Source organism: Panthera onca, chromosome C1, assembly GCF_046562875.1.
Source record: "Panthera onca isolate mPanOnc1 chromosome C1, mPanOnc1 haplotype 2, whole genome shotgun sequence".
Classification (NCBI taxonomy): domain Eukaryota; kingdom Metazoa; phylum Chordata; class Mammalia; order Carnivora; family Felidae; genus Panthera; species Panthera onca.
The window spans coordinates 59,463,081-59,486,831 of record NC_138346.1 but is presented as its reverse complement, the minus strand read 5'-3'; the positions used below and the strand labels follow the sequence as shown (position 1 = coordinate 59,486,831).

Here is a 23,751-nt window from a genome sequence, read left to right as displayed (position 1 = left end):
TATGGTACTGGCACAAAAACAGACACTCAGATCAATGGAACAGAACAGAGAACCCAGAAATGGACTCACAAACATATGGCCAACTAATCTTTGACAAAGCAGGAAAGAACGTCCAACGGAATAAAGACAGTCTCTTTAGCAAGTGGTGCTGGGAAAACTGGGCAACGACATGCAGAAGAATGAACCTGGACCACTTTCTTACACCATACACAAAAATAAGCTCAAAATGGATGAAAGACCTAAATGTAAGACAGGAAGCCATCAAAATCCTCGAGGAGAAAGCAGGCAAAAAACCTCTCTGACCTTGGCCACAGCAACTTCTTACTCAACACATCTCCGGAGGCGAGGGAAACAAAAGCAAAAATGTACTGGGGCTCATCAAAATAAAAAGCTTCTGCATAGCAAAAGAAACAATCAGAACTGGAAAGCAACCGACAGAATGGGAGAAGATGTTTGCAGACGTGTCAGATGGAGACTTGGTGTCCAGGATCTATGGAGAGCTTGTCAAACTCAACACCCAGGGGACAAATGATCCAGTGAAGAAATGGGCAAGGGACGTGAATGGACACTTCTCCAAAGAAGACATCCAGATGGCCAACCGACACATAAAAAAAATGCTCAACATCACTCGTCATCCGGGAAATGCAGATCAAAACCACAACGGGATACCGCCTCACACCTGTCAGAATGGCTAACACTGACAACTCAGGCAACAGCAGATGCTGGCAAGGATGCAGAGAAAAAGGATCTCTTTTGCACTGCTGGTGGGAATGCAAACTGTTGCAGGCACTCTGGAAAACAATATGCAGGTTCCTCAAAGGATTAAAAACAGAACTACCCTACGACCCAGCAATTGCACTACTAGGTATTTACCCAAGGGATGCAGGTGTGCTGTTTCAAAGGGGCACATGCACCCCAATGTTTATAGCAGCGCTATCAACAAACAGCCAAAGTATGGAAAGAGCCCAGGTGTCCACTGATGGATGAAAAGATAAAGAAGATATGGCATATAGATGTCATGTGACTTCACTCATATGAGGATTTTAAGAGGCAGAGAAGATGAATATAAGAGAAGGGAGGCAGGAATGATATGTGAACAGGTAGGGGGACAAAAACATGGGAGACTCTTAAATGTGAAGAACAGGCAGAGGGTTACTGGAGGGGTTGTGGGAGGGGTGATGCGCTGAATGGGTGGGGGGCACTGGGGAGTTTACTCCTGAAATCACTGTTGCACTGTATGCTAACTTGGATGTAAATTTAAAAATAAAAAAGAAAGAAAAAGAAAGAAGCAATGATTTCCATAAATCTTTCTTCCTACCTCAAACACCTGACTGAATTTTAAATGTGCCCAGTCTTGAAGGATCAATTTGTATTTACATAACAAAATCTGGTAGAGAACTAAAATTTGAGAGCCTGAGTAAAGGCAGTCTTGGTGTGAACTCTGGGGACATTTTCTGACCAGAAAAAATGTTGGAAAAAGACATAAATCCATACTTTGTCTCTCCCCACTGATTTTCAAATACACAGCAATGGTAGACAAAATAAAACTTCAAAAAACAGAACTTCTCTAAAACAGCATGCATTTCTCAACGGGAAAAAAACAGAAATATAATAAGTGAGTGGGGTTGCAACTTGGGGCATGATGAGCTGCTCTACGTTCAGTCTGGTTTCTAAGGGATAAGAGGCACTAAACATACCCATCATGAGAAGGGGCCCAGAGTCAGATGCACTGCCTTAAACAGGCAGGAGCTGGTCATTTTTGTTAAAGGGAAACTTAAGAAAAACAAAAAGTCAAAGAAATTCCAGAGCCCCAGTAAAAAATCTGTGTCTTCTCATTTATTGTAAAATTGTTACATACTTAACAAAAACAAAAATTCAAACCAATGATGTAAAGTATTTGAAGCATTTCATCTGGGCATACTATGCTCTAACACAGATTTAAAAAACCTTATTCTTATTTTCAACTAAAACACATCCTAAAATAATTTATCTTGCTTCTTGCCAATTAAAACTCCAACACACCAAGGGATAGTTTTCCTATCACCAAATCTCCCCCAAATTAAAATTTCCTGGGTTTCATTGCTAAATATGCTGTTGTATACTATGCAGCATTTATTCTCATTTTACTTTCTCAAAAATTTTCCCCATTCCTAAAACTGGAACAAAATTCACTTTTAATGGCCTTCTTTTATTTTACCCTTCCTTGCCACCATTCAATAAACTAAATTACCACTTTAAAAAGTCCACTTCATATTTAATTCCTACAGTGTTGTTATTCTGATAGTATTTTAGAAGTAATGTATTTGAAGTATTTGGTGCTTTGTAACACTGATTTATGACCAACATAAATCCACAAAAATCACAAATAAATTCCCTAGGGATGTTTTTCTAACATGTACAGATCTCCACAACCTTAACTTTATTCAAGCATTAAAAACTGGTTTCGAAAAACTACCAGCTAAATCTTCAGAAGTCTGTCATTCTCAAACTTTTTGGTCTCAGAACTCCTTCTAAACTCTTAAATATTACTGAAGTCTCCAAAACTTTGTTTGTGTAGGTTATATGTTTTGATATTTACCATATTAAAATTTATGACAAACTGTAATTGTTTTGTTTAAAAATAGTAAATTATTATGTCAACATAAATTAACATTTTATGAAAAATGATTTTCCAAAAATATAAACAAAAAGTTTAATGAGACACCATGTTTTACATTTTTGTGAATATCTAGGTTAAAAGAAAACAACTAGAGTCTCATACTTGTTTCTACATTCTGTTTGCAACATGTGGTTTGGGCTGAAGCATAGAATATCTAGTCTTACCAAGATATGTGGCTAGAAAAGGAAGAAATAATTTGTCTTTCAATCAATTGTGGGTATTCTCTGATACTGTATCAAACTTGACAAGTGGCAGTTTCTTTTAAGTCAGTGGCAGTGTAAAATCTGAAACCATATTGATAAACTTTCCATACACTTGTTACAGGTGTATCTCAAACTTTGAATGGATCTTTTTACTGCTGCATGATTTTGTAACATGAACTGGTTATCTGACAACTACTGATTCACTGAGTTATCACACAGATCTTCCAAATGTTGGCACATTTTGTTATAATACAGTATCAAATCCTATTTATTAAGATCATATCCATCTCATCAAAAAAGTAATTAACAAGCAATCAAGTTCACAGAAATAAACTTGAGTTTTCCAAAATTCTGATTTTCACTGGAAAACCCAAATTTTATCATTGGTAGCAAATACTGTTAGGCTTTTTTTAAGTGATAGGCTCACTTAAATCTTTTTTTTTTTTTTTTTGAGAAAATATTTGCACTTAAATACATGAGTCTCTCAATAACCATAGTTTGTCAGTTGTTCTTTCAAGTAAAAACACTCTTTCACAAAAATAGCATTTAGTTCACCTTGCAACTCACACAACTGCACAATTGGAAAAGAAATTTTTTTAAAGATAATCATCTTGTTTATGGTATGACGTAGAAATTGCTTCATTAAAGCATACTTCCCATTTTGTCACAAAGAATATTACAAAGACATAGCAGGAACTGCAAATTAAATACGAGACAGCACTTCACATCCACTAGGATGGCTATAATCAAAAAGAGGGGTGCCTGGGTGGCTCAGTCAGTTAAGCATCCGACTTTGGCTCAGGTCATGATCTCACCACTGGTGAGTCCAAGCCCCACATCCAGCTCTGTGCTGACAGCTCAGAGCCTGGAACCCACTTTGGATTCTGTGTCTCCCTCTCTCTTTGTCCCTCCTCCACTCACACTCTGTCACTGTCTCTCTCTCAAAAATAAATAAACATTAAAAAAATAATTAAAAAATTTAAAAAGATAGTAACGGGTGTTGGTAAGAACGTAAAATGGTGAAATGGTGCAGCCGCTTTGGAAAAAGTTTGGTAAGCAGCTCTTCAAAATGTGAAACATAGTTACCAAACAATCCAGCAATTCCACTCCTTAGTATATAACCCAAATAAATAAAAACATGTCCACATAAAAACTGTCCTCAAATGTTCACAGCAGCATTATTCACAATAGCCAAAAGGTAGAAACACAGTCTGTCAACAGGTAAATGAGTAAAATGAGGTATATCTATACCATGGAGTATAATTCAGCCACAAAAAGGAATGAAATACTGGCCCAGGCTACAATACAGATGAAACTTGAAATTATTGTATTAAATTAAAGAAGTCAGACACAAAGAAGCCACAAAATGCATGATTCCACTTATCTGAAATAATCAGCAAATCCAGAACAGGCAAATCCAAAGAGACAGAAAGTAGATTAACAGTTGCCAGGGGTTAAGGGGAGGGAGGGAATGAGGAGTGACTGCTGATGGGCATGGGTTTTTTGGTTTTTTTTTTTTTTGCGGGGTGATGAAAATGCTCTAAAAATGGTGATGATGACTGTACAAGTGTGATTACATTTAAAAAAAAAAAAAAAAAAACAACACTGGGGCGCCTGGGTGGCTCAGTCAGTTGAGCGTCCGACTTCAGCTCACTCAGGTCATGATCTCACGGTTCGTGAGTTCGAGCCCTGCGTCGGGCTCTGGGCTGATGGCTCAGAGCCTGGAGCCTGCTTCCAATTCTGTGTCTCCCTCTCTCTCTGCCCCTCCCCCATTCATGCTCTGTCTCTCTCTGTCTCAAAAATAAATAAACATTAAAAAAAAAATTAAAAACAAAAAAACAAAAAACAACAACACTGAATTATATACTTTAAAGAGTGAATTGTGAACTTTACAGTATGTGACTTGTACTTCAGTAAAGCTATTTTTTTAAAAAAGACATGCAGCACTCGAGTCAAGATTTAGTAAAAACAACTATTTTGACTGGTTCATCAAGGTCATTCTTCAGTGAAAATAGCATTTTTCTTTAACTGCAAGCACATGGTCATGAAGAATACAACAAGCCTGGAAGTGGTACTACTTTCATTTTTGCCAGGACAGAAGCCATTTTAGCCACCATCAGGGAGATGTCAACATGATGAAAAAGGCAAATAACGTCAGTATTATGAAAAGTGGTGTCCTTGACATCAAGGACCTCTGAGAGGGTTTCTGGGATCCCCCAGGGATCCACAGACCATGCTTTTATAATGGCTGCTCTAAACCACTGCTTCAGGAGGCTCAAATGCAATTAAAGTCTTGCCAAGTACAGATCTGAGGCTTCAGAACAATTCTAATTTTCTAAGCATATATGACAAATTTCTTCAAAGAAAAAAAGTAATATCTATGGTGATGGGAATTACTTCAAAAAATTAAATTCAAGTGTCCTAATGTAAGAGTTTGGAATCTTTGACTCACTCAGGTTATAACAGTAGTACAATCAACACAATAACCCAAATACAAAATAGAAGAGTAAAACTAAGGATTTAGTGCACATCAAAACACTCAATAAAACGTTATCTAAAGAACATTAAAGTAATAATGATACCATCTCTTTTACAACTGTTTAATTTCTACACAACATTCGAAAAACAGACTTCTGAGATTTCTACCCATACTATCAATAACCATGTATCTAGCACGGTTAAATTTAATGCTCAGCTACATACCTGTAAGAATAAACTATCACAAAATCAAAGAATTTTAGGTCTGGAAGGCACCCTAGATATAGTCACCTAGTCCAACAACCCCATTTTATATAATGAGAAAACCAAGTTTGCAAGAGAAAAAGTAACTTGGCCAAAATCACAGCTAGGTAGTAGGGGAGACAGTCTTGGCTCCCAGTGCTATGTTTTCACCATGCCAACCTAATTCCCCAACCAAAAATAATGCATAAAACATTTAACTTACATCACACCAAGCACAACCAAGACACCTTACCTGCCAAATAAAAATTCTGTAATGCCACCAATCAACACCAATCAAAGGTGAAAACAGATATAAAATTGGGGAAAAACTACAAACATACTTGGCATAATGGAGAAATGAATCCTTGACTTCAAAACTTTTCAGTGAAGAACAATCTGGAAGACACTTTGATGTCTACCTTTCATACAAACATAGGGAATCGTATCATCACCTTTAAAGATACCCAGATACTGAAAACACCTTAAACCAAAAAATATCCCTACATGTTAACAAATCACTGATCTATGGCATGACATGACTTAAGACTCACCTGCAGGACTGTCAGCATTCTCTCCTGGGTGTAGCTGTATACCAGTAGAATCTATAGAGTTCACTGTAACTGTCTGTAGATTTGGCAACTGACCAGTGCTTAGACTAACTGGAGTTGAAGTCAAGGCTCCACCTGCTGCAACTTGACCAAGCGTGAGTGTCTGAACAGGCGTCAAAGTTATTTGCTGGGCAGCAGTATTCTGTATTTGTAAATTCTGCAAGTTCTGGACCCCTTGTACTTGAAATGTTTGCCAAGTTATCTGTCCAGAAGGGGTCACTGTCTGTGCCTGAATTAAAAAGGTTCCAGGATTCAGCTGCAACTGAAGATTTTGCAAAGCCTGTTGTGATATATTTTGACCACTGGCTTGCACACCATGGATTGTCTGTGGTGTAATACCTTGCACAATTTGGGCTTGACTGGTTGGCTGCTGAGACTCTTGAAGTTGTAGATGTTGTACAACAGGCTGAGCTGTAGAAACCTGAATATTCTGAGCCTGTGTCTCTTCAGAAACAGGCGACTGGATATAATTTCCCTGAAGATCTGAAGAATGGACTTGCCCACTAGAAGTAGTCAAGCTATTTGTGTTTTGTTGTAATATACCTGTACTATCTATAGTAACAGGCAACTGTGATGAAGAAGATGTTGGCACAAATAAATCTGTATCAGTATTAGTTTCATTAATATCAGGAGAAACCCGCTCACCAGTCCTTTCTGAATTGTCTGAACTATCCATAGCTTGTCCTGTGTTTATCAAATGTCCATCGGCATTAATGCCTGCAGTCATTGTCTGAGAACTGCCCGAGAGTCCCAAAGAATCTAGATCGACACTATTGATTGGTACAAAGGTAATATTTCCTGGCAGACCAAGAGGCACATTCGCAACTACTTGGGTTTGGCCAGGAAAAGATGAACCACCAATTGCAACTCCCTGAACCTGGACTTGACCAGTCTGTGGTATGAGATTCTGGATATTAGCAGGAGGTGTTCCAGAGGCAAGCAAGGTTTGATTAGAGCCAGGAATGATCTGAATTTGACCACTTTCTTGATTTATACCCCCATTATCTGAAGAGCCTGTGAAACCAATCTGAACTTGCTGACCATCTGTTGACTGAATCTGTGGTATTACTTGATATTGAACATTGGACACTGTACCATTTGATGAATCTGATCCTGGTGCAACTGAAAATATTTGCTGATTCTGCAAATTCTGAAGGGGAAGGACATACTGCCCACTCGAAGTAGCAGCACTTGGAATCTGTACTAGATTACCAGCTTCATCTTTTATAGTTGTAGGTGTGGCTGACAAAACCTCCCATCGGTTTGGTGCTCCTCCTAACTGTGCAGAAGCCAAATCGCCTGTCTGGATAAAGAAAACAAAAAATGTTATGCGATATATGTCTGTGAAATATTTGAATCAATCCTCAAAAAAATCTTAAAAACTGACATAAATCCTACTACCTGAAATTAAAAGTTCTCTTAGTAACACAGTAGACTTCAAATACTGAGACAGTACTATATAAACCATAATATTTACTATTATTTCCAATTTTGTTAATTATTACAAAGATAACCCATGCTATTTGAGCAGGAAAAAAATTCAGAGTATTCTTTGTTTTATGACCACAAACTGGTCTTCTATTCCCTCACCTATGATCTCTAATCTATACAGTTAAATAAATAAAAATACAGGTGGCTAGAAAAGATTATGAACCGCTCAAACCAAACATTATCACAAACACTGAGGAGTTCAAAAAATATATATACTAAAATATGTATCACTAAATCAGGTACATTATATTTGTGTACAAAAAGGAAACATAACCAGTACAGTGTTATCAAATCATCTAAATAAGAAAAATTAAGATTTGTGTATTACTGCTATAAACCTTAAGTCAAACTATTAAAGCTCCCCTTTTATGGCACATATTAATGTCCTCCAGAGTAAACTCTTGGCTAGGACTATCCCATTAGCAAGCCATCATATTCTTTACTTTTCCCATGAACTACAAAAAAAATATGAGACCTTAAAATTTTTTAATGAGGAAAGATTATTGCCCTGTGACCACATGGCAAAGTCACTCCACCTGAAAGGTTTTTCCAGAATCTAAAAGCTGGAGGATACAGACATGATTTTATCTACCACTCTATTTATGTTTGCAGGAAAATGACAGACATATACATTGTGTATTCTGTTACGTAACAGAATTTAGTTATCATCCTCATATTTTACAGATTGAGCAACACAGGAAAGCAGAAAGCAATAAAATCTTACACATCAACATCAAAGGGCAAAACTTTTTAAGAAAATAAAGGTAATGTCTCACATTGGAGCCGTTCTTTTAATGCCAAGTACTATGATAGTGATTTATGAGATTATTATCTACTCCTTACAACAATTTCGTAAGGTAGGTGTTATCACTATTCTCATTTCACAAATGAAAAACTGAGAAAAATCACACAGCTATCAAATGGCCAAGATAGGATTTAAAACTAGGCCAAGTCTAACTCCAGAACCTAGACCTTTAATTCATACCAAACTTGTCTCCCACTAAGATCAAGGGTAAAGACACAGAGAATAAGACTTTATATGAATTACCCTTAAAATAGTCATTCCTATGCCACTTCCTTCTCCATCTATATGTGAATTCCTATGACTATGCTTATCACCAGACAATGAAAACATAAGCAAATCTAGTCCAGCATTCTCAACCTAGGACCCATGCTTGGGCTTCAAGGGATCTCTGAATCCTCTAAAATAACACAGCAACTTTTTGAGAAAGTACAACTGGGGAGCAGAAGGATAATCTAGGGTTACACTGTATTCTCAAAGGAGGTCTATGACCATAAAAAACGGTTAAGGCATATACTGTTCTCTCAGTATAAACCAGTCCACAAAACTTAATGCAAATATTGTAGAACCACATTTTAAAAGTTTCTTAAAGAAACTCACTACCTAATTCTCATGCAGACGCGTAGTTGAAAAGCATGTATTTCAATGGATGAACCACAGTTTAATAACTCAATTCAAGACATTTGAGCATATGTGCCAAGTTGAAATAAGCATGAGTAAGCACATGAAACACACACTCTCTATTTTAAATGGTTCACAGTTTATCCAAGCAGACACAGAAATACATGCTACTACTATGTGAATATAGGTGTGCACTAGCCATAGAAGGGGAACATAGAAGATTGGGGGGGGGGGGGGAGGGAAGGTATCACACGAGATATTTAAAGTACTCTTAGAATAAATTTATGATTTCACTGTAGGCATCTAGGAAAGAGAGATGGGGCATTAATAAAGGCATAAAAAAATATTCACAAACAAAAGGAAATTCTAAAGAATGGACAGTTTGTGGAGTTCAAGAGAATCCAGAAAAGGCTCATATTCATAGAGAAAAGTAATGGGGAACAAGACATTTTTATCAAGGCCTGTAGTTAATGGCTTTGTAGATCCTGCTAAGGAGTTTGGACTTTATCCTGCAGATAATAAATGAAAGCTATAAAAGGTTTTTAAGCAAGTGATGCAATCAGGATCTGTGTTTTATAAAGATAAACTAAGGCCCAGTGAAGGAGACTGAAAGAAAGGCGGAAGAGACTAAAGACAGATAAACTGTGGGACCCAGTACAAATGTGTAAGCTTCAACTAAAATAATCATCTTTTAAATACAAACATTTAAACTTATCAAACTTAAATTACTAAAATGAAGACCAGTCATTAAAGTTGCATGTCATTCTTCAACTTCTATCTGGTATAGGCATTATAAGCTTAAGTCATCGTTCTCAATATCTGAGTAATAATTCATGTTTCATTTCAGTCTCTTGGCATCTTAAATAATCTAAAGACATTTACATCTAGACTTTATACTGAAATCTACCATAAAATATGTCTTATATCCAATCTTTATCTTCCTAAGGTTGTTGTTCACCTCTGAATTTTGACCAGCATTAAATTTACAATTATTCAACTTATATCAAAGAATACAGTATCTCAGGTACAGATTGTTTTATCATACTGGCATTTTATCTTTTTCATTCTTTAAAAAAAGTCAAATTTATGGCATCTGAAGTTTTTTGTTTTTTTTTTTTTTTTACAAAATAGTAGTAAAGGCAAATAATCAACCATCAGTGAACAGCTTTTTAGTCAAGAAATTCCTTGAAAATAAATATAACTACTCAAATGACAAATCTGAATAAGTACTATCCAAGGATCCAGAAGTTAAATAAAATAAATTGTGGTACCACTTTTCCCAAAAATGCAGGTCATTAATTGAAGGGAAATCCCCAAACGTTAAGTAACACAGCATGATGCATCTGAACTTTTTGAATAAACCTAAGGAGAAATGCATACATAAGAAATATTTATGAAGCACAAACCCAGAGGGAAGAAAAACAGCAACAAATAATTTAACCAAAAGACAGGCAAAAGGGATCTTTTAAACGAAATAAATTTAGTTTTAAAAAATTTACCAATATTAATTTTTTTAATAGAATTGGAGGAAAAACACTGATTCAGAAAACTATTAGACTTTCATGGTTTAAGCTATAATTATGTTTGGGGGAGGTAAGTATATTACATTATAAAGAAAAGAACTGACTTCTAGCTAAAACTGTGGAATTGTGTGTGATTTAAAGCAGGACTCAATTTTCTTATGTTAAAAATGGGGGTGGGGGGGCACCTGGGTGGCTCAGTCGGTTAAGCATTCAGTTAAGCATTCGACTTCAGCTCAGGCCATGATCTTGCAGTTGTTGAGTTCGAGCCCTGCGTTGGGCTCTGTGTTGACAGCCTGGAGCCTGCTTCAGATTTTGTCTCCCTCTCTCTCTGCCCCTCCCCCACTGGTGCTGTCTCTTTCTCTCTCTCTCTCTCTCTCCCTCTCTCTCTCTCTCAAAAATAAATAAACATTAAAAAAAATTTTTTTATGGGAAAACTGGGACACCTGAATGGCTCAGTTGGTTAAGCAACTCACTCTTGATTTTGACTCCGGTCAGGATCTCACCGATCTGGAGTTCAAACCCTACTTCAGGCTCTGCAATGACAGGGCACAGAGCCTGCTTGGGATTCTCCCTCTCTCTTTGCCCCTCCCCCTCCCCCTCCCCTGTTTGAGCCAGAGAGCCCACACGCCCGCTCTCTCAAAATAAGTTTTAAAAACTTAAAAAAAAAAAAAGGGAAAATTATTACCTCACAGGATCTTAAGAATCAAAATAAAGCGTTATGCTTTATAAACTATAAAGCACTATGCTATAAACCACTATGTTATAAAGCACTATCCTAAAATCCTATCATTATGATTACTCAGATTATGAGGACACAGCATGATTTGAATGCCTAGTACAATTCCTGGCATAAAGATCAGTAAATATTTATTGAATAAATAGTTAAAAGTATTTACTTTAAAATCGCTGCAAAGAAAATGACAGAAAGGAATGGATCAATAAAACTGACCTTGAGATATTAAAGTCTTCTATGAAAAACTCCCAATTTTAAACCAATTTCTTTCCATAATTCAACAGTAAGTCCCCCCAAACTTTCAAAACTATAGAGCCTTGACTAAGCCCATTCATTTGTAAGAGAAATTTCATTAGCAGCACCCCACTCAAAGAGATGACGATTCATAAAATCAAGAGACCAAAGTAAAAACATGTGATGTTAAGCTATTGGAAACACTAATGTTAGGCTTATTGGAAACACTACAGAAACAAAAGAAGAGAGACCTAAAAACACATAACCCAGGCAAGAACTAGCATTTGGTTTAGGTTCAAGATAACTCTCAGGAAAAATCCACCAGTGTTTGTCTCAGTAACTCTTCATATTCTTATCAGACAACTAACAAACACCAAGCTGACATGGAAGTTGGCATCATCGTAAAAAGTTGTAACTTGAAGGTACTCTTAGGTCTCCCTCTGTACATAAACACATAATCACACCGTAAAAAGGACCAAAACCAAGAGTAGCCCTAGGACGTTGCTATAGCAATTCATTACAAGGGCTTTCTCCAGTGCAACCAGGCATAAAAATGGAGGGGGGAGGAGCGGTTGAATGGGAAAAAAAAAAAAAGAGGCTATCTTCTCAGAGAATACCTGTGGAAGGGGGGAAAAATGCATAGCACTTATTGCATAGCATTTGGAAAGGATTATTAACTTCTCAGTTCCCACAAATGGCTTTGTGAAAGCCAGAACCCGGCAAGGACAAAGTGTTACTGGAAACAAAAACAAGTGTGAAGCTAAGGTGGAAAGAAACTAAGAACGACTCAAGTTTCTTAAAATCTTCAAGGAACACTAAAGAACTCAAACCAACTTCAAATAAAAACAATTACCCAATTAACTGATCACAACTTGAAGTACAAATGAAATAAGCAAATAAATAATCCAGAAACTCACATGAATACAGATTGGACAAATTAATGTGACATAAAGGTCTACTTCTTATATTTCTTGATTTATTTTTAAACAACTTTTAATAATAAAATACAAAAAGGGCTTTGACATCAAACCAACTTTGGGAGTCCATGCTGTGGAACATTATAGTTGAGAATGCTTTATGATTAGACCTATTCAACACTGGTCTGAAGGTAACCAAACCCTCTTGGCCAGGATCCAGAAAAAACCCCTATCATATTATAACAAATTCTAAATTCAAAATACTTAAAACAAATCTCCAGTGTAGCTCACTGGCTTTTCAATGCCCTTTTAATCTTAAAATACCAAACTCAACTAGCATAAAGTTGAATTTTATGTGTACATTTCCACTTGATTTCATACACAATACTATATGCAATGTGTTACCCTGGATTAGACCCTGGAACAGACAATGGGCATTAGTGGGGAAAAAAGTAAAATGAGAATGAAGTCTGTAATTTAGTTAATAATACTGTATTATTGTTACTTTCCTAGTTTTGACAACCGCACTATGGTTATATTAACATTAGGGGAGGCTGGGTGAAGGGTATAATGTAACTCTCAGTTCTATCTTTGCAACTTTTCTATAAATATAAAATTATTGCAAAATAAAATTTTAAAAAAGCACAGCTACAAAAGCTCTTAACAGGCCTCTCATGATTCCCAGTAATTTGAGTGATTACAGTTAGATTACCTAAGCACATTTTTAAGTAGAAAAAAATGCCCATAAAAATTGCTTAAATTTTTTCATTTTCTGAGATGTACATGTCTGAAATTCATTTTTAAAATGGAAAACTAATTTTCACACTTGCTAAGGCAAACATACTCAAGCCAGTCTTGCTACTTCTACTCAGTGAAAAAAATTTATGCATGCATACCAAACATACAAAGAAAAAAGTGCTCCTACTGATTCTAGTTCACGTTCATCTGGCGGGAAATGTGATGTCAGTAGAGATTTGGTAACTGAGAGGAGGAGTCAAAGAGGCAAGGAAACAAGCTCCCTACAAGTATATGGCCACAGGAGGATGAGACTAGAGACAGTGTTCTACTCCCAGGGCTGAGATTCCCATCTACAAGTACATATACATATACATATACATATTTATCACCCATAACTTCCTCCTTCACTCCTCCCCTCCCCCTCCCCTAACAGTGAGCTATATACACTTGCTAAGTTGTGGTTACAAGTTTTTGTTCTAATTGAAAATATTTTAAAAGATAAGTAGAAGCAATCTGCTTCACAATTTTACTTGTACAGTGGTTTTTTAAGATAAACAATTTGTTTTGGCTCTATGGGCCTAGAGGAATAATTCATTAAAAAATGCTTACCAATCCATAAGTTTAAAAGTAACAACGCCTCTCACAAATATAATTTTATGCTTTTACATTTTAATCAGCTTACAAAAGCACAAAACCTAAAATACTTTTTAAGACATTAAAACTACTCATATACCTCTACAATATAATTTGAAGCACTAAAAATACAAATACAATATTTAACAATATAGCTTAACATTAGCTTCACTTTTAGTGCCTAGACATACTAAGAATTTCCTGCAGACTATGCCAAATATCAAACTTTTCTGTCTATAGTGACTATTCAAAATATCTCTACACAAATCAATTCCCATAATCCACCTCAAAAAAAAAAAAAAAAAACAACTGGGAGAGGTTTTAATTATTTAACAAGTGAACACATCCACATGTTTAACGCAACAGCGACGATTCAAACAGATAAAATTCACAACTGATTGTCTTAAAAATTCTGTCTAGCTAATTTGTATTAAGCACTCATGAAACACACTGACCAGCTCCACCCTCTGCCCCCAAACTAAAAACACTACAAACAGGATCCCATCACATTGTATCAGACCGGTAATCATAACAAAATGGAAATACAGCTCTGCCAATCACATTCAACTGTAAGTACAGTATACGTTAGTATGCATGTAAATACAATTCCTTACATGTACTTTTGTTTCTAACACTGGTATTCCATATTCAATTTCAAAAGCCAAAGTATCGTGTAAGTAACTTCGCGGATTTCAACCGTCGCGAATGTTTCACTTACTCCACTTACGAAAAATCACAAATTTAAGTCATCTGCAAAAACTAAAATTCATCAATTTAGAATGGCCACTAAAAAAAAAGCACTCACAAAGTATTCACTGCTGCATACAGAAAGGTAATTCAAAGACTAAACCTTCATTCCTTTTTTGGTTTCTTTTTAGCAATTTAAGATTTAAATCAGTAAGATCTAGTAAGTTGCAGCAGAAAAAGCTCCAGGTTCAAAAACACTAGAAACTAAAGACACTGCCTCTGTAGTTGATACTATCTATGGCCGATAGGCTGTGCTTGAAAATTTTGTAGTGTTCAGCGAAGGAGTTTTCAGCACTGATATGAAATGCTCAAACATCCATTTTGGAGTCCTCCACCCCCGCCCTCTCTGACTTCATTTTGTAGTGAATTTGGATCGAGGCGCCACAGTGACAATTTAGAGAAAGCCGGGGCTGGCCTCTGATCCACAGAGGCACGCGAAGGAACCCGAAAGGGTGCCCCGGCTGCGCGATCCGTCCGTATCGCGGAAGACGCGGGCGCCCGGGAGGCCTTTTGGGCAGGCGGGCGCGCCGCAGGCCCGGGATGGCGGGCCCAGGGCCTTGGCGGGGGCGGGCCGCGCGCGCGAGACTTACCGCTCCGGCGGCGGCGGGGGCCCCGGCTGCGGCAGCCGCCTCCTCCTCGTCGTCGCCCGGCGATGGCGGCCCTATCTTGCTGCAGGTAGCGGCCAGCAGGGCGAGCGGTGACGGCTGAGTGTCCTACCCCCGATGGGCGGGTTCAGAGAGGGAGACAGGGGGAGGGGGTGGCGGTTAGGGCCGGGCCGCCGCTCGCACAGGAAGTGCGCCTCGGTCCTCGCAGGCTGCACCCGGGCGAGCGCCAGCCCGCGCTCTCCTCCTCCTCCTCGACTCCGGCTCGAGTCCTCCCGCTCGCACGCACACCAGCTCCACCGTCCGCGGGAAGGCGGGCGGCAGGCTGCGCGCCGGGCCTCCACCTTCCGCCCGGAACCCACCCCCGGGAGGGCGCACACGCTCTCACGCTCGCGCGCGCACACACACATACACACACACACACACACACACACGCGGGCGCGCGCGCGCGCACACACACACACACACACACACACACTCACACACACACACTCACAAAAAGGCGGCGGGAGGGGGAGCGCGGGCGGGGTCGGAGCGTTGGCGCCTCGGGCGGGCAGCTCCCGGGGCGGGGGGAGGGGAGGAGAGAGGCGCGGAGGGAGGGGAGAGGCGAGGGGAGGAGAAAGCGGCGCTAGGGGGGAGCCGGGCCGGGGCTCAGCCGCTCCTCACCTGGGCCGCCGCCGCCGCCGCCGCCACCGCGCCGTTTCCGTGCTGCTGCTGCTGCTGCTGCAGATACTCGCCGTGGCCGCCGCCGCTGCCGCCGCCGCCGCCGCTGTCCACGTCCAAGGCAGCCATTTCCTCTTGTTTCACGGGCTTTTCGGGAGCTGCAGGCACAGCGCGGGGGGGTGGGGGTGGGGAGGAAGGCGGGTGGAGGAGAGGGAGGGGGCCCGCGGGCCGAGGCGAAATTACTCCGAAAGCCCGGACCGAGTCCCCTTCCCCTCCCCCACCCGCCCCCCGGCGGCGGCGGCGGCGGATCCCTCCTCCTCTCCTGCTGCTGCCCCCGCCCGCCGCTGCCTGTAACCCTCCTCCTCCTCCTCTTTCCCTCCTCCTCCTCCTCCTCCCCGCGCTGCCCCTGCCCCCTCTCCTCTCCTCTCCTCCCCTTTCCCTTCGCGCCGCTCGCTCTCACTCGCGCTCGCTCCTCTCGCACCGTCAGTCACTCACACACGCCCGCCCGCCGCCCGCGCCCGCACACGGGGGGATGCGCTCCCGGCGGACCGGGCCGCCCGCCCCAGGGCCCGGCAGGGACACGGCGTTGCTGGGGCTTAAGGGGTGGACGGTGGCTGGCCGGGAGGGGAGGGAGGCGGAAGGGAGTGCGGCTTTCTGCCTCTCACAGACACTCGGTCGCACACACGGGGCCGGGAGCCGGCGGCGGCGGCCCCGGGCTGGCTGTGGTCGGCGGCGGCGGCAGCGGCGGCGGCAGCAAGGGTTGCTCTCTCTCGGCTTTACGTACCGGTCATAGTGTGTTTAGGGCACCTCAGGCGGGGCTCCCCGCCGCCTTACACATGGTGAGGAGCGAAGGCGGCGGCGGCGGGAGAGGATGCGGGAAGCGGCGGCGGACACGGCCGGAGCGGTCCGGGGATTTTTTTTTCCTATTTTGATTGACTGTGCGGGAAACACAAAAGGTGGAGCCTCCAGCCCAAAAGGGGGGAAGAGGGTGACAGCCCGCCCGGAAGTCCCGCCTCTCTTCTCCGCGCTCATTCGCCGCCACGCTCTTGGTCGGCAGTGCTCATTGGCCCGGATGCCCGTCAGTCGCTCGGTCAGCCGGCGCGCTTCCTGTTTGCCCCCGGGTGGAAAGAGAGAGACAATAAGCGGCCGTGGCGGCGTAGGTTCCCGAGAGCGGCCACGGCTCGACTGTTACCCCGCTGTGCCCGCCTTGCTCGCCGGCTGCCGCTGCCAGGCCCCAGACGCAGGCCTCTTTCACCTCGCAGGTGCTTGGAGCAGGCCCAGCCAAGCTGTAGAGAGCTGGGCCGGGGAGGAAATCCGTCCCCGGCGGCCCCGGTTCCACTCGACGCTTCCTCCATCCCGACAGCAGCCTCCGCCGGTTCTCCCCAGGGCCTCACGCTCTCGGAGCCGCCGCTTTGCGCTGCCAGAAGGCCGCCGCAGCTCAGGCCCGGGGCTGCCGCTACGGCCGCTGCAGCTACTGAGCAAACCAGACCCGCCCCACGAGCCCGGGGGGAGGGAGTTGGTATTGGGGGAGACACCCCCTCCGAGGCTGGAGGAGGATTTTCTCTCTCACACATTCAGCTCTTAGATTCGCAGTCAGAGCCATCTCGTTCCCATCCCCCTTAGCCCCAGGTTTTCCACGCGTCTCCCACTTGTACGTACCCTGGAGGCAGGCATTGAAAACAAAAATCTCAGTTCACCTCACTAACGGGAGAACTTTTTTCATTCTGGCCAGTGGCACCAAAACAGGCACTTAAAGTGTATCTCATTTGGTACATAGCGAGTATATATATTCAACGGGGCAGAATAATTTTTTTAATCCACTCAATCATTTTGCTGGTCAAACATACATTATTCCCTGCTTTTGGATCGTCTTGGTAACAAGTCAACATCCGAAGAAACCCACCAACTATTACCAACATCTTAAAAACAGTGATTCTTAGTATTTTTTCTTGGAACATTTTAGTTATTTACTTTAAAATCTCATTTCACGTATTGGATTAGTTTAACACTACTTTGCCCTAATCACCCTTCATATCTTGCTTTTGTCCCGGAGGGAGGGTAATGCTTAGGCTTTGTGTTTGTGTGTGTGTGTGTGTGTGTGTGTGTGTGTGTTTTGCCAACTAACATTTCTGCGTATGACCTTTAGATCTAATTGCCAAGAAAGGTTAAATTCAAGAGGTGGAAACGCTGTCCACAATAACCCTTTTTATTAGAAATCTAACTCAAACAAGAATTAATGTTTCAATTATTGTATTTTGTGTGATAGTTGTGCAGTCCAAGCAATTGAACTAGATTTTGTGTGTGCTAACTAAATACAATTCTTAGCCCGTTTGTGAGACACTAAATTTGCACCTCAATTCTAAGGCACTTATACTTGTAATCTATACTCATAGGATCAAAAACACTATATTTGGCACTTAATGTACAAAAGACATAACTTCTAGGGAAATAACCTAAAAACCACAAACATGCAAAAACAAGACTTGAAATTCAGAATTTCAAGTTGAGCTCATCTAATAGTAAGACCTTTGGTCTCATATTTAAATAGAAGAATAACTTTAAAAGGCGAGTAGTATAAATGCTGTACTATTTTACCCTTAAGTTTTTTAAAGGAAAATTAAAGCATCAGAATAAGCTGGCTTGGGATGGGGGGAGGAATGGGAGGCTTGAAGAGGAGGACAGACCTGAGAAAAGTGGAGTAGGAGAGGAGGAACGTCACGGTATTGTCACTTTTCTGGCATGGATATGTTGGATAGAGGATCATTCTGTCCCTAGAAGAGGGATTTTCAGCTGTTTCTCTAAGAGTGGCAGTGTGTTTTATGAGTCTAAGATACCACCTACGTGCCCCTTTTACAAAGTCTTAGTCCAGCCACCTATAGAGAGCAAAGTATTTGGCCACAGGAATTCATTTCCTCATTGGTGCCAACTGACAAATGGAATGCAGAAATCATTTTCAAACCTCTTTGGTTCATAGACCATTCTGACAAGATGCAAAAATACCTCACTCATTTAATCTTTCTGAAAAGGGAAAATAACCTACCAGAGCTAACTATTCCTATTCTGCTTTTAATGCAGCGCTTTTAAGAGCTATATATACCAAAAGTATTACTACTACATAATTAGATTCAGAGGACCCCCTCAGCCCACACTTAAAAGAGTGATCGTCATGCAATATCTTAAGGCTGGAAATGAAGACCAGTCTCTGGACAGAATACCTTTTTCTTGGCTATTCCAGCACTGTAGTCAAATCTTGAAGTACAGCTTATGTTAATTAAAAGATAGCAGGGTTTTCTCAGTAGAATCTACTGCCACATTACATAAGAATCCAGAACTGCAGTTGCTTATTACGAAGGGAAGCACCATGCTGGACATCATTTATACTTTCTCCTTTGCAAAGATGATTTCAGGAAGTTCTGTGCTGGCCACTGTTTTACATCACAGTAGGAGATCTGGGTGTTACTATATTTTCCTTTATCCTCAATTTCCTCACTTATTTTTGTATCTTCTATGTCTTTGTGTAAAGTTTTCTGAAATCCTTTGGAAACATAAATGTCAAAGGGCCTAAAAGATTTCTACACCCAATCCATGAACTTTAACCCATCTTCAACCCCCTTTTTCTCTACAAAGAGAAGAGGCTACTAAATAATGCTTGATTCACATCTGTAAGAGCCTAGCCATTCTGTATTAAAAACAGCAACAGCCCCGATGAACTGCGCCACAGCTGAAGGACTCTTCCCTTTCCCTCATAGTCTCTACTGCTTCTCTTCCTTCCTGAGCATCTGTGAGTGGACCATATGAAACTGCCAATACTCAACCATTTTCATCTAAATGGCAATTTTTAATAGTTGTACCTAAATCAATGTCTCTTTGACATAACCTTTGTTGCTGTGATTGTGACCCTCCTCTTACCTACCCCTGGATCTCTTTAACCTGTTCACACTGGATTTCAAGAATCTTCAAGTTCCATTTACATAATCACTATCATATTTCAGAAACATTCTGGTTGACATTGACTAGTATACTTAACCCCCTTCATACTTTCTATCTTCCCTACCTTATTAAAAATATACCTCAAAAAAGAAAAACAAAAAATATATACCTCAAAGACATATTTCTTATTTTTTCTTAATCTACCAAAAGAGAGAGTATTTTGGGGCTTTTCCTATGTGCCAACTCCTTCACATTTTTAATCCTCACAGCCTTAGGAGATATGTATCATAGACTTATCACTTTATAGATGAGGAAACTGAGGTTAAGCAAGATTATGGGACTTGTTCTGTGTTATTTTTCAAATAGGTGGCAGAATCAGGATTTAAACCCACATGTGTCAGTTTCACCAATCAACATATCAAGTTTTCTTAAATCACCAGTTTAAGAGTTTCATCTACCTATTATGGAAAAAAGAAAAAATAAAACACAATAGGGGTACCTGGCTGGTTCAGATGGTACAGCATGGGACTCTTGACCTCAGGGTCCTGAGTTTGAGCCCCACAGTCGGTGTAGAGATTTATACTCAAAAACAAACCCCTCATACACATATGCAATAAAGTAGATAAAATAGGTACATATGTATAAGGAAGATCATTTAATTTTTTTTTTATTTTAGAGAAAGAACACACAAGGGGGGAGATGGGTCTGGGAGAGAAAGAGGCTCCATGCTGAGCGCAGAGCCCCGGAATCACAACCTGAGCCAAAATCAAGAGTCAGATGCTTAACCAAATGAACTACCCAGGTGCCTGAGGAAGATCATCTTTAAAGCAAGTCTTAGGGTGTGAACTCCATGTGTCAGGGATCATATTTTGAATGCTCTAACCAATACCTAACACATTGTGGATGTTTAAAATTAAGCAGAAAGATTGTCAAGATAATTATCTTGTGGGAAAACAAATGATGAATTAAACCAATAAATACTACATGATAAAATTTGTTCAACCTTATAATAATCCTCCTCTTTCAAAATCACTTTTCCCAAGTAAGTTAGACCCTCATTTTCATTCATTCATTCATTCATTCATTAATGAATATCATCCTAGTACAAAAGGACTCATCTTTTCATAATTCAAGGGATCTCATTCTCTCGATCTAACTTATTGACATACCTAGATATTCTAAACTTTCTAATTGCCCATAACACTTATGAAAACATCTTCATGTCAGTCTAGGAAGCTAAGTGCACTGACAGATTTCTGAGTCATTGCAATTTTCTGAAAAAAGATGGTTTAAGTATTTCTACCTTGTTAATCTGTCTTCAAATGGGGCATCTGGGCAGCTCAATCGGCTAAGCATCCAACTCTTGGTTTTGGCTCAGGTCATGATCTCACGGTTCCTGAGTTTGAGCCCTGTGTTACCCCAAACCAGGCTCCACACTGACAGTGCAGCACCTGCTTGGGATTCTCTCCCTCTCTGCCCCTCGCCCCCCTCAAAATAAACTTAAAAAAAAAATGTGTCTTTGAATTATAGTGTCTTCTTAATTGCCTTTCTTAGAATAATATAAGATGCCAGAAAGTCTCTTGGTTGTAAATTAGCAAATTGATGAGGTAGCCATACTTAACAAATGACACTACCAGCCTGATTCCACTAAGGTATGATGTCCTTAAATGATGAGAAACAACCTTCAACCTGAACTATATTCATACTTTATTTCATGATTCACTGTCTTTTAATAGAATTTTTTCTATCCTTTAATCCTGTAATCCAGACATATCCATCAACTACAGTGGATCCTTGAACAACACGGTTTGAACTACATCAGTCCACTTTATGCAGATTTTTTTTCAGTAAATACAGTACAGTACTGTGTTTTTTCTCATGATTTTTAATATCATTTCTCCGCCTTACTTTATTGTAAGAATACAGTGTATAATATATATAACATACCAAATATGAGTTAATCGACTGTTTATGTTATCGGCAAGGCTTCCAGTCAACAGCAGGCTATTAATAGTTAAGTTGTAGGGGATTTAAAATAGTTAGGTTGTAGGGGTATATGCAGATTTTCAACTGTGCAAGGGGTCAGCGCCCCTAACCCCATGTTGTTCAAGGGCAAACTGTATTCCCAAAAGAGCCAACCATACCCAAGGCCTAGTTAGAGAAAGTAAGAGAAAAGGGAAAAAAAGAATCAGGTGGCAGGGAAAAAGCTGGATAGAACTGTATAAAGTATTGAAAACAGTTTTTACCTGAAGGAATAGAAGTTTTCCAATTACCACTAAAATGGTTGAAATGTCACACCATGTCATCATTCCGTTTCAACCCAAGAGGTGGAGTACAAAATAAATGCAATTATACATACACATACATCTATATATATTATATTTATAATATATAGTATAATCCACAATGATTAATAAGTTATGGTGTATTCATTAAGTAACATTTAAAATAAATGAAAAAAGATGATTCATTATGGATAAATCTCAGTAACGCTAAGTGAAAAAAGCTTGTTACAGCAGGATAAACAGTATAAACTTTATATATATGGAGTTGAAAAACATACCAACTTATATTCTGCACTACATGTGGAATAAAACTATAACATCTTGCATGGGAATGATAGACGCTAAATTTTATTTTTTTAATGTTTACCTTTGAAATAAAGAGAGCACAAGTTGGGGGGGGGGGGTGCAGAGAGAGGGAGACACAGAATCCGAAGCAGGCTCCAGGCTCTGAGCTGTCAGCACAGAGCCCAACGTGGGACTCAAACCCATGAGCTGGGAGATCATGACCTGAGCTGAAGTCGGACGCTTGACTGACTGAGCCACCCAGGCGCGCCACAAATGCTAAATTTTAGGTGGTGACAACCCTGGGTGTGGAGAGGAGAATGAGATCTGAATGGATTTCTCAAGAGGCTTTGTATTTGCAAGTTTTACTTAAGTTATGCTGAGTATGTTATTCTGGTATTGTCCCCTATTACTACTGTTTGCCTGAAATACTTCATAATCATAACTTTAAACAAAGAGAATAAATTAATAAATGAGTCTATGGCAGAGTAGTAAAATAAACATGCCCAGGCAACTGATTGACTGAAGGAGTGGAGGGGAGGGAGAGAATGATTCACATATGACTAAGTTTTCCAGCTTTAGTAACTGGAAAGATGCGTTAGAATAAGGAATGTAAAAAATGGGAATGGGTATGGGTTGGACAATCATGAGTTTCATTTTAGATGTGTTGAGTTGGAGGGGCTAGGAGAATATCCATGAGATATCTAAGAGACTATTGTAAATTTGAACCCAGAGCTAAAAAGAGAAATAAGTGTAGGGCATGGATTTGGAAGCCTGTGAAATAATAGAAAAAACATACATTGGCCTCTGCACCTGGCTCCTGGCACAGAGCCCCTAAAACTCTTGTGATTCCCTAAGCGATAAGAAGGTACATCTAACTCTAGGTACATCTTGTGTTCAAATATTTGATCTTTGACCCTGGATCTCGACACAGAGCACCTAAATCCCTTGGAATGTCCTAGATGATAGGAGCATCTTTTGTTCTAATGAGGTGACTTGGGGTGGGCTCCTGGACAGGGGCTGGTCACTAGAAAGACCAAGCCGTGATTAGAGGCTTAGAACTTTCAGCCCCACCGCCACCCCCTGGAAAGGTACTGGAAAATGCGTTAACAATCGGACATGCCTATGTGATGATGGCTCCACAAACATCCTCTAAGTACAGAGTTTGAAGAGCCTTCCAGGTTGCTGAACTCATGAAGTTGCTAGAAAGGTGGGATGCCCAGAGAGAGTATGGAAGCTACGCCCCCCATTCCCCCTGTCTTGCCCTATGTGTCTCTTCATCTGTTTATCTGCATCCTTTGTGGTAAACTGGTAAAGGTAGGTAAGTGTTTCCCTGAGTTCCGTGAGACATTCTAGCAA

At 40.5% G+C, this 23,751-nt stretch overlaps 1 protein-coding gene across 1 annotated transcript in view; it reads right to left on the bottom strand.

The window, feature by feature from the left end:
* Positions 1 to 17,364, bottom strand: part of SP3 (Sp3 transcription factor) — a 59,427-nt gene extending 42,063 nt beyond the window's left edge. Inside the window, exons 1-5 of the mRNA XM_060621749.3 lie at positions 17,151 to 17,364; positions 16,680 to 17,002; positions 15,899 to 16,053; positions 15,221 to 15,343; positions 6,135 to 7,494 (exon numbers count right to left, since the gene is read on the bottom strand). Of these exons, the coding sequence (XP_060477732.3) occupies positions 6,135 to 7,494; positions 15,221 to 15,343; positions 15,899 to 16,053; positions 16,680 to 16,686 (1,645 nt within the window). The 5' untranslated portion in view covers positions 16,687 to 17,002; positions 17,151 to 17,364. The remainder of the gene's footprint in view (positions 1 to 6,134; positions 7,495 to 15,220; positions 15,344 to 15,898; positions 16,054 to 16,679; positions 17,003 to 17,150) is intronic.
* Positions 17,365 to 23,751: the final 6,387 nt, after the last annotated feature.